We start from the raw sequence: 12,663 nt of genomic DNA on the forward strand, positions 1-12,663 counted from the left end.
TTTGCTAGAAATGAGGCATTAGTTCCCCATGCCCTCTTTAGGGATAGTCATTTCTAAATACCTTAGAAATGAGCTGTAAAGTAAAAAAAAAAAAAAAAAAAAAAAAAAAACGATAGAAGTAAAACACCTTACAACACCTAACCTAATACCAAATAGGACCTACCTTACCTAATACCTTACATTCTAGTAAAAGAGCTCCCTGTTGTTCATTTCGGCGAAAATATTAATAGCTCTTTCTTTGGATTCAGGTATCCTACAAAGTTTGCACGCCAAGTTCGTTTTTCATCGAATGGAGAAGTTATAACAGCAGTGGATGAGTACTTTAAAGATCTTAAGGAAAATCACTTCAGAGATAGGGTAAATTAATTGAGCTTAATGACAAAATGTATTGAGCTTAAGGAAGAATATACTGAAGAATAAATGTATTTTGACTCATTAATTCATGTTGTTTCATTCTTAGGCTACGAAGTTTTAGAATGGCCTGCAGCAGAACAGCGTCCTTCCAAGTCTTGCTTGGGAGAGGGGACGAAGCAAGACTCTTCCATATAAGTGAGATTTCACATTGTTTATTATTATATTGTTACACACACACACACGCATTATATATATATATATATATTTCGAACTCGGGAATTCCCCTCCCCCCTTGCAGCTCCGAATGAAGTCCCTGATTCACCAATTATAAGATATTGACTAATAGAACGTATGGAATACATTTACAAAATAAAAACTGTACTAACTCTTTTCGTATTCTTAGTAGTTGAACTACCCAAAATTGTTTTTGCTACTAGGAATACAAAAAGATTAGAACAATTTTTAAACGTAAGAAAACTGTAAAAACCACAAATTGATGTGTTGTATAACTTCAAAGCATTATTTGTTGCTATTTACTGGGGATTCTCAATGAGTTAAGAGAACATTTCCTATTCCAAGTGTATTTTAACAAAACTGACCACATAATGAGCTCGGTCGACCACTTCTAATTTTCTTAGGAATATATAAGGGTAACCAAAAAAGTTCTGTCGCTTTTTGTGGAGGTCTGTGTTCCATTGGATCTCACACCGAAGTTGAATGCGAATGGAGATAAGGCGAAGGTCAGTTGTTGGTGTGGATATATCCAACATACTACCTAGTTGTGGCAGTTCAGTTACACCGTGAACTTGCGTAAGGACAGAGTGAACATGGGACCTTCACAGAGCGTCATAAAGGCGTATATGCTGTACGAGTTCAAACTGGAGTCAAACACCGCTGCAGCGGGACGGAAGATACCCAAGCCTTTGGTGAGGGTGTCGTGACTACGCTGACAGTGCAGCAACACATGTGCAAAATGATGGTCTTCAGGTAGCAATTGAGGTGAACAGTGTCCAGATATATGAGAAACTAGGACCACAATTCAATGTGAGTGGAGAAACCATTCGGGAGCACCTACGTCAAGTTAGGAAACACTACAAGTTGGATCGATGGGTCCCACATGATTTGACTCCGGACCAGAAGGAAATGCGAGCAGATAACTGTGTTTCCTTGCTGTCTCGCCTGAGGAAGGAGCCATTTTTGGACAGGGTGTTGACATGTGATGAGAAGTGAGTCCTGTACAAAGTTCCACGGCGTCATCATCATTGGTTATCATCTCATGAACCGGTTCCAAAATAGCTGAAACCAGCACTGCATCAGAAGGTGTTGTAGTATTTGGTGGACTGCTCGTGGCACCATGCATTGGGAACTGCTACCAGCTGGTCAGAGCATCAATGCAACTGTGTACTGTGTGCATCAGCAGTTGAGCCGTGTTCATGAAAACCTCAAAACTCTGGAGTTAACTTCTGAATAAAAAGGGGTCCTCTTGTTACAGGACAAAGTTAAGCCCCACGTCGCTACGATGACCCGGTACACCATTCTACGCCTTGGATAGAAAACACTATTGTATTCGCCATACTTCCCGCACATTGCACTGTCCTATTATCACCGGTTCCATTCCTTGGACAATCACCTTAGAGGACGCCAGTTCAAATCCGTAGTATAGGTGCAAAATGCACTTGATTGACGAGTCATAAAATGGACGAAACTCAGATTTTGGCAATATGGGAATTAGGGTATGTGAAAATCGTTTCGCCTATTAAAGACTATAGTATGTGCAGATAGAGTACGAAATATAAAGAAAGGCTTGAATTTTACTTTAATGTAAACTTTAAATCACTACTCAACCTGTTATACGGTTATGGACTTTGAAATCTTAATTCGTGTTGGGAGTTACAATATAAAGTATATACGTATGAGGCATTTAGTTTAATATAGTGTACATATACGCTCTACGCACCAATCAGATACCACGATAATTAACCATCAGTTTAATTTTTATATATATATATATATATATGAGCCAGTTAATTGGTTTCTTGAAAGTCCATGTTGTGAGAAACCTTGTTATTCGAGGCCTATTTACAATAGTTTTAAACTGAATTCCCTCAACACAAAAGTTTAGGATAATATACAATTTTAAAGATGATAAAATATAAATTAAATAATACAGAAAATGCTTTCAAACATATAGAAGTTGTAAACAAAAAAAAAATCTTCAATTGTACACAAAAAATAAATTTTCCAGTTTTATGTCTAACAACTATGCTCTGTAGGCTAAAGGGGATTGATCTTTATGGAAAATAAGTGACTTATTAAATAATTAGTGAAATAAAAATGTAGGAGGAAAGGGCAGAACCCTGAGAAAACCCACAGCCACGATGTTGTCTACCACAAACTCATATCGACTAAGATCAAACCAGGCTCTCCTTGCACCAGAGGTGAGTGCACTACAATTAAGCCATCGTGTCCTCGGTCTCTTTCAGGTAGCAAAAAGAAAATCTTCCCATACGTGCTGATAAAACTAGAAATATAATGTACATATGCATAAAATTATCAGATCCTGTAAAAATTTACATAGAGTGACTTCCAATTCTAGTAGTAATTTGAAATCTTGACTTACATATTCATCAATACTGTAAAATAAGTCCTGTAGAAAGTGTAACTATTAAGATTATGAGTTCGGTACAGTTGTATAATATTAAATCAATATTTGTTAAGTTTACAATCGTTTATTACATTACACAAATTACTAATGAATGAATTGATTTATTTAGGCACTTATTTAGGAGTTCATTTATGTATTTAGTTATATACCTTTAACGAAGGTCTAATTATGTACAAATAACACAGTATACGCGTTATTACTGTAAAAGTCTATTTAAAACAATACGAGCATCACCAGTTCCAACAGCTTATATACAAAAATAAGATAGTTTGTTACTTTCCTTACCCAAGAACGCTGTTCAAGTTTGGTAATCATGGTTTTAGGACACTTCACATAACTACGTAGTGCAACCAAACTACTCGCTTTACCGACTACTTTTGGCACTACACAACTTTGAATCGTTCCAAGTGCCAACTTCCATACACTTCTCGCATTAGATGATGCGTATACTCACCTTCCGACATCGCTGCCAATATTTTATTTACAACGCTCATAAATTTCACATGGGATGCAATCCTCTCAACTCGCTATTGGAAAGGTACTAAATAAAACAATAGATAAAAACAGGATAACATATATTTTAGGTAATGTCGATTTTAAATACAAATTAACCTTCAGTTCTCCAACTATGACACTGTCTATAAGAAATAATATTATTTTATGATTTCCATTTACATTTCTTGTTTTCAATTTTATCACACGATCTTTTGTATGCTTTTAGCGTACTAGGATCATACAATTGATGTATTTTGTTAAACATAAACTGAAAGAAGAAAAGGAGATTATCATACTCCCCGTTATGTTCTATCTGTTGGCTTTCGGACAGCTCTACTAGAAACTGATGGATCGCTTCGACGGTTGCTAAATACCAACGAGGACTTCCAGCCTGATGACGCCAGAACTGTGATATTCTCTTCTCTAAAACAATACACGGTAAACCTGCCAAAGAAACTTCAAATCAGAAAAAGGAACAGAATATTTTATGTGCTTTAATAATATGTCATTTTAGTTTAGCATAATTACTGACAAGCAATCTTCATTGGTCTTCATTGTGATAGTTTAGAATCTTGGTACACGATTTATTGTTAAATTGCATGTTTTCGCACCTGTTTCACTCATAAATAGTACATAATGCTATTACTTTGAAGTGTATACAGGGTATTTCAGATAAAACGTCCAGTGCTTATAAATCCGAAACGGTTGAGAATAAAAAGATGACACAAAAACTGAGATAGGAAAATGTCATAGGGCGCATCACATGGTGTTGTTGTGGTGACCCACAGGGCCCTCCTTCAAGGGGGCCCAGGGGTCAACTTCAAATTTTCAAATGGGAACTTGTATTGAATCATACCTCATTCAATAGTCCTTAAAATACGAAACAACTTTTGTAGGAAACAATTTTCGATTTGGGGCACCGTTTTCAAAACGGCCGCAAAAAGTCCTGTATCAGTTTAAAGTTGGCACCTGGGCCCGCTTCACGGAGTTTCCTGAGGGTCACCACAACAACATCACTTGAATGCTTTATCATCGTTTCTATCTCAGTTTTTGTTTCATCTCTCTATTCTCAGCAGTTTCTGATTTAGGCCTATTAGCACTGGACGTTTTATCTGATGCAGAACCCACTTTTTGCAGCCATTTTGAAAACGGTGGCCCAAATCGAAAATTGTTTCCTACAAAAGTTGTTTCGTTTTTCAAGTACTATTGAATGAGGTATGATTCATTACGTGTTCTCATTTGAAAATTTGAAGTTGGCCCCTGGGCCCCCTTGAAAGAGGGCCCTGGGGGTCACCACAACAACACCATGTGATGCGCCCTATGACATATTCCTATCTCAGTTTTTGTTTCATCTTTTTGTTCTGAGCCGTTTCGGATTTATAAGCACTGGACGTTTTATCTGAAACACCCTGTATGTGTATATGTGTATATATATATATATATATATATATATATTAAGGAATGCGCTTGAGCAGGAGAGATTGTTTAGTTTCTGACGTCAAGGTAAAAATCTCCGCAAACCAAAGTTATTATTTAAAAAAAAATTAATGTCATAAGGATAAAACCTTTGTAAACAGCCAAATATTCCTGCCGTGTGAGAAACAATTCTAGACTAATATGGCAAAAGTTGATATGTCAATTTTTACCGTTTCTGAGATATATGGTGTAAAGTATTGCTTTTATGCAGATCTACGCTATGGCAAAAGTTGATACAGGTATGGTTAAAAAAAAAAAAAAAAAAAAAAGTCTCAGCTCTCTTTTGTCAAAACTTGGTAAGTCAAAATGTGCACAACACTGAGTTGGCAGAACTTGATATGTTTGACATATCATGTTTTGCGACCTCGGGAAATTAATTGTTAGAAGACATGTCAATTCTAGTCATCGTAATTATTGCTAAATTGTTGTCAATAGATGACACTGAATAATTTTGTTAGTATTATAATAAATGTAATTTGAACAAACTTGAGTTTCTCTCTGCCGAAGACAAAGGATAACTAAGAAAATAATTTGGATGTGAGCGTCGCGTTGCTGTTTTAATATTGGTTTTTGTGTTGTAATATACAGTAGTTAGGTATCAGGTTTCATGGAAGATTACCTTGCCAGGTATTAATAAATTGGCCGTAATGTAACTGTTTTTCACAAGAAGAAAGTACATTTAGTGAAGGAAAGTCTGACGAAAGGTGATAGTTAATATGGATGAAACGAGTATTAGGCAAGCCCTTGAACTGGATTCTTCTGACGTATGTGATCCTGAGTGCATTCTTGAGAGGGATGAAGTATCTACCGATAGCCACATTCCACTTGGAGGGAGACGGGGAATGGAGGAGCATGGCGAACCACCGATGTATGCAACTGGAAAGAACCTGAATGACAACGACTCCGCAAGTCCAAGTTTGTTTTCAACTGTTGTATATACATGAAATGGGATACAAAAGCAGAACGGACACTGAGTGTGTACTATTAAGTTTTGAACAACTACACGACAATAACAATGAAAACCCTTCTGTTGAAAACTGTGACAGGAATGCTGATGTAGTAAACACTGAACAGAAATTTAGTGGGAAGCAAATGAAACGACTCAAAGATTCTGGAAAAGAATATTCTAATAGAAAAGGAGTGAAACGTCCAAAGAAAAATTTTGTTGACATAAGTAAATGCTGTCATAATAATTGTACGCAGCAACTGTCTACTGAAAATAGAGAATTGATATTTAATACCTTCTGGTCTGTGAAGGAACAAAAACTTCAGGATCAATATATAACTGAAGTCCGCAGATGTACCAATTCACATTCCTTAGGACTGGTACTTGCTGGTTCGTACTGTTCGTGGAAAGAAGAAATTCATTAATAAGGATATGATTCCCAGTGACTTTCTTGATCCGAAGTCCTTGATATCAGACGTTTTAGTGCGTCGTGTGAAAGATACTGAAGGTAACCCCATTAATTGGCTTGCGATCATGTGGATGCAGTACACAAAAGAGATTGGTGTTGTCAAATTTAAGGACACATTAGACGAATGTACACCATTTCGTGTTTTTGACTTTCGCAGAAATCGTCGTGGTCGCCCACCAACTTTGCCTGAGCTTTCAGCATCTACAGTGAATCCCTGCCAATAAATCCGCGCAAGAAGTCCAATCTTTTGGACTTGTTACCTTTCATGGATCCTTGCTATCACGGGTTCTACAAAGAGTTACGCACGGATACCCGCGCTCGTCTTGTTTTTGATGACAATTCTCCATCCGAGAAGGAGGAAGCAGACTAAGTTTGCATACTCAACATGTCTGATCATGTATTCAGCGTTCATTGACTTTTTCGTTGAATTTTCTTTTCTTTACTTAAACATATTTTGGTGTTTTATTTTTAGACATAATAATACTACAATATTATACTCACTATAAAAAATTTCAGTCACATTTACTGACCGATTACCGTTAAATCTGGCTGCCAACCGATTACCCTAAAATTTATGGTATTATCGTAATATTCAAGGTAATGGGACTTAAATACAGCCTTTTATGCATGTATTACCATGAATATTGCGGTAATACCGTAATCTTTAGGATGATCGTTTGGCAGCCAAATTTGACGGTAATCGTTCAGTAAATGTAACTGTAATTAGTGCAGTTGAGCATTTATGCACGTATGCGTTACTCACTTGTTTGCCAAAAAAAGATTCCCTGTATTACTCCTTGTTCATAACTTACTTGCATATATTGATTAGATGAGTTGTATTTATTCATTATATTATTGCAGTTGAAACTAAGTGCTTTTCTGTTTAGCACCTAAATCAGCTTTACGTTGTGAACAATCGTAATGTGGCATAACTTGATATGTCCTTTTGAAACGATTATGACAACCTACGACTCAAATCAAGATGTGCCGTAACAGTCAACATGCAGTGGAAGCAACTGGAGGTATTTCACAAAAGTGCATGAAAAAATCGATTTTTTAGAGGGCACGAAAATATTGAAACGCGTTTTCTGAAAAAGTGCAAAAATGGACATATCAACTTTTGCCATATCAGTCGAGAATTGTAAACCGTCAAATGGTTATATTATTCATTATTTACATTTTCCATAATGTCTTTACACATCGCATTGCATTAGCAAATTTTGAGATACTGGAAACAATCAAAGTCAAGTTTAACACGTAGAATCGAAGCATCACTAAGATGGTCTATCTACGGTCATCTTTCCTATAACGAAAAACCAATACGAAACGAAGAATCCTAAAATGATGTAACGGTGAAATTACGCATTTTCTTCCAAAATGATGTATTTCATAACTAGAACTGATTCTTTGCATTCTCCTCTTCCGGATTATGAGGTAATCTATTCCCTGTACATAATCGGATATCCATATTAAATAAATAAATACTCGCGAAACCCTAACCTAGTGCTTCTTTTCCAGGATCGGTTACTACTGCTTCGTATTACACGAAAAGCTTCGCGCTGCCTGCTTTGGAATTATTAAAGTTTATAATATTTAATTATATCCCTAGACTGTTAGAATATGGGGCGTGGCATAAGACGACAGACTCCTGCTTCCTACATTTTAATGTAAATTAGTACTGGAACAGGTTCACCGGAATTGCCATCTCTGCAGGCCAATACAGCATCTGAATATTTAGAATCAACTCAACCTGACATTCAAGCGGAATCAACAGTGGGTGATTTTTTTTTAAGACACCCTGTGTCACGTAACAAACAGCTCTCGTCCACTGAAATACACAGTAGATAGAGACCGACTGATGTTTTGCGTTGTGTGTGTCGGCCTATATATGTTTTCCTAACGCCTTCGGCGGGACGAGTTTCTTTAAAGTGCAAAGCTTATACCTTTATTATTATTATTATTATTATTATTATTATTATTATTATTATTATTATTATTATTATTATTATTATTATTATTACCGACTATACAGCCTCCATATTATCCGCCCTACTTCCAAAACGGAACGAAATAAAAGAACAAAACCTCCGAAATAAAACGAGAAACAATTTTTTGAAAGACCTACTCGTCTTTTAATGCATTTATAAAAACGTGACTTTGCCGAAGAAAAGCAGTCATCTATCAAGGACCTTTCCATAAACTAAAAAACTGTGAAGTTTTGACTCTTGTAGGTCTAATTTTTCACGCTTGTGTTATCATTTATCAATGAACAGTGTACGCTTTACGTTAATCTTTTGTTCATTTTAAAATTATATGTTTGTACAATGTGCATCATTTTGTTTCCTGCAATTAAATTAGAAATTATAAAATTTATCTTATAATGTGTATAATATTTTTATTCTTGGACTTCCTTTTTCTGGAACAATAACATTTTTTTAATGTACAATACATAACAAACATTTACAAAGCACTGGCTTTACTAAGAGGTTAGAAAATATCAATAAGAGCCACTTTCGGATAAAAAAAAAAGTGTGTGTTTTAATGGTATAGGTGTGGCAAGAAGTGAGTAATTATAGAACTCCGACCTATCGAGTCTTTTTGCCATACGGCCTGCCCTTTCGCTACATTAGGGCAAATAGTTCGGAGTCTACTGTATTATTATTATTATTATTATTATTATTATTATTGATTCCGGTATCCTTAGTGACCAAGTAGATACCACGTACAATTTCTGTTCTCGTAGTTCTAAGTTCGAACCCTAGTGGAGAATGAGGTTCAGATATCAGCTACGTTATATCCAGTAACGTAGCGTGAAATTTAGAAATGGGAGGGGCCCAGTCCTCTTACGATCAGTATCAGTCGCATGAAATCTTGTTGCATGTAAATATGAATGTACAGTGAACTGAAGTTATTATCCATTACTCTGCTCTCCCAGTTAACCATATTTTTGTATGGTACCGCAGACTGCAAATGTCTTACTTCTTTTCATCTTTTTCCACAACGAAGAGAGATGAAGTGGGTTGCTTCTTGTTTGTTTCAACTTTTTCCTCTATTGTGAGACGGGTGAAATAGGTCTCGTTCTCAATAACATCGTCCACTAAGTTTCGCGATAATGCCGTAGAAGATCTTCATGTCACCTCACTATTGAACCTACATACACGCGTATCACACAAAACTGACGAACTACATTGTCAAAGAAACTAGTAAAAACGGATATAGACCTATATTTAAGTATATTTTTCCCAAATCATTCACACAAACTTAACCACTTACCCCACAACAACACGTATCAGCGTACTAATACAAAACAGTAGTGCTGCAATACACAATCAATTGTTCTCTTATATGCTTTTACGGAAATAGCTATTCTTTAGATGTCAATAAATAAATTTAAAAAAAAAAAGCCTCACTTGCGTCATTTTGTATTAGTCCTCACAAAACTTGCTGATCGCAACGCAAAAAATAAAAGCAATTGTAACTACTATGCCGATTAACACAAACTAAAATTAAAATTTTGCGTTGGGATAACGCAAACCAGTACGGAATAAGATACTATACATGATAACATATTTTTTTTTTCCGTAAGAAGTTTTACTGAATGCAAGCTGCTAAATTTTTCTTAGACTTTGTTTTCTATTTCCCAACAACACCGCGTCTGTCGCTTTTGTCTTCCCGAACAGCCGAAAGGCTAGCCGTAACAGCTTCATCAGCATTCGTCCACTTTCGTCACATCGTGTTGAATTTCTGTATCCCTTAAATAGTTTTCGTCTGCTGAGAGTGATGGGTGAGTAGCTATTGCCGCCCACTCTACTTGATTCCATGAGAAAGGCTGAAGGCTAGGTGAAAATAACCTAAAATGTGAGGTTTCAGGAGCTCTACTTCAAAATATATTATTACTCGCTTGATGTTCATACAGTGCATTATAAACTAAATTCATTTTAATAAACTTCATTGTATCAATGTTAAAAAACATCATTTGAGACTGATGTATAAATATTTGGATAGACTTAGCCTTGTAGCCTTAATGGACCCTACGTCCCTGGTTGTATCCAGAAATCTCACATTGCCTCGACATTGAAAAGAGATATATTTAAATTCCAAACAAGCAGTCCGTATTATTCTTTCTAGCGTGTGCTATGATTACAAGCATACTGGTAAAATTGTGTATTTCAATTACACATCTGGATATCGTAACGAGCTTCCCCTTTCCAGTTCTAAATATAATTTAATTAATACAATACACGGAACATTTGAAATCGCAACTACTTTTTAAAGTTGCCATGACCAAACCGTCCCCATGCGACATCAAAGGAAGCGGAATTGTTGATATAACTAATGGTCCTTGACCATGAGAGAGAGATTGCAACGAAGTGCCTTCAGTTCAGTAATGATGATGACAATTTGTCATAAAACATCACACATGCACCATTTAAGGCTTAGTAGGAGAATTGAGATCATTGAAATATGCTTTTCCTTGAGCGAAAAAGCAGCCAGTTAGAGATTCATTCGCTACACAAGAAATCATCATATCTTTCCAAGTTTGCAGTTTGCTATGTACTCTGAGGTAGCGGGTCACATAAGTAACGACATAAGCGTGCCTTAAGATAAGTCCATTATCTCAGTCAATAAACATAGAAGCACATTCAGGAATTTTATTGGCCTCTCATTTTTATTGCTTATAGAATTTCGTACTATCTTGCTTTCGGCTCTTTTAGAGCCTTGGTCATGGTTAAAATACAAACCATGGAAACAAACTTATCCAGGGAAAAAAAAGGAAGAAGACACTACTGCTCCACGCTTTCTGAAGTGCCGCTCGTTAAGCAATAATATTGCTCCTGTGGGGAACTGTGGCTTTAAGTTCTTTTGTGTGACAAGTGCATGTCTTTAATTCCTGTTAGTGCTTTATAATTCAATTCATTTGTCTTAAGCTCTCTCGGTTTCAAAATTTCTTTTTACCTAAATATATCACTTAGTTATACGGCTACAACGTGTAGGATAAATCTATCAATTTTCTACAAGTAATATTTCTCCTTTTACATCTGTTTCCAATAAAGTCTTAAAGATTGTAAAAAAAAAAAAAAAAAAAAAAAAAAATATATATAAACATTACAATATAAAAAGGAACGCAGTCTTCGGAAAAATGCAGTGTCAAGATAAGATGCCTGTGTGTCTGCCGAAGTGAAAAACGAAAAGAATTGAAATTTCTAGTTTAAGGTTCCATACATATGCACTTGAAGCTAAAGAAGAATAAATGAAAAAGAGTCATTATGAAATAATTCGTGGAATAATAATGCAGACGGAAACGGAAGAACCCCCAAGAAAAGTTACAAACACGATGTTGTGCATTATATACTCACATAGCCTACGACTGGACCAGGAATGCCACACCAGAGGTACGCATTCTACTCAGAGTCGCCGTACCCGCAGAAATCTAGCGAAATATTGTTCGTTACGTAATGATATAGTGTTTGTGACAAGTGACTTTGGTCCGTTTAGTAGTTTATAGTTCAACCTATTTGTTTTCAGTTCTCTTGATGTTTTTCTGATTCCAAAATTCCTTTTTAATCATTTTAATAATACGGCTACAAGTTATAACTATCAATCTTCTGTCAATAATCTATCCCCTCCAACGAAATTTGTTCCCAATCTCCTATACAAATTTGTTCTTTATATTCTTTTAAATTATTTTTTCCTTCTTTTTGTTCAGATGAGACGTAATAAGTGGTAAATGTGCAGACTTGTCATCAGCTATCTATTAAATTAATCACCTATTTTTTTTCTTTTTTTGTTATTTTTTAATTTAGGGGAGACAGGGGTAATAAGAGACACGGCCAAAAATATCCTAAATATCAAATCAAAATTATCAAAAAAATAAGTAATGAGACCGTCAATACCTTTACTTTCCTACCCCACTTGTATTTATGAACTAATAGGAGTTTTTATATTGTTATCACTCGATGCAAAAATACCTTCACTTTGAACTTACCACGAAAGTTCGTGACTATTTTAAAACAAAATTTTATTGTGAAAAGTGAGTTACAAATGTGGAAATGACTGATATGTAACTTTGTGACTAAGATTATGAAGATTGATATGAAGTTTTGAAAAATGCTTAAACATTGCATTTCAGGTCAATTGAGGGTGTGTCTTGTTACCCCTTTTAGAAATTTTGAAGGGGTAATAAGAGACAGCTCTCTCTTACTACCCCAGTTCAACTTTATGTTTATTTAGCGCATGAGTATGACGAGTATAACCTGT

The 12,663-nt window shown here is 35.6% G+C and overlaps 1 protein-coding gene across 1 annotated transcript in view; it reads right to left on the reverse strand.

Moving 5' to 3' along the window:
* Window positions 1-3,577: 3,577 nt before the first annotated feature.
* LOC145693450 (tRNA-uridine aminocarboxypropyltransferase 1) overlaps window positions 3,578-12,663 on the reverse strand; it is a 32,789-nt gene continuing 23,703 nt past the window's right edge. Inside the window, exon 5 of the mRNA XM_081769454.1 lies at window positions 3,578-3,958. Coding sequence (XP_081625580.1) covers window positions 3,678-3,958 — 281 coding nt within the window. The 3' untranslated portion in view covers window positions 3,578-3,677. The remainder of the gene's footprint in view (window positions 3,959-12,663) is intronic.

This window comes from Thermobia domestica, chromosome 8, assembly GCF_964235325.1.
Source record: "Thermobia domestica chromosome 8, izTheDome1.hap1.1, whole genome shotgun sequence".
In the NCBI taxonomy this organism is placed as follows: Eukaryota; Metazoa; Arthropoda; class Insecta; order Zygentoma; family Lepismatidae; genus Thermobia; species Thermobia domestica.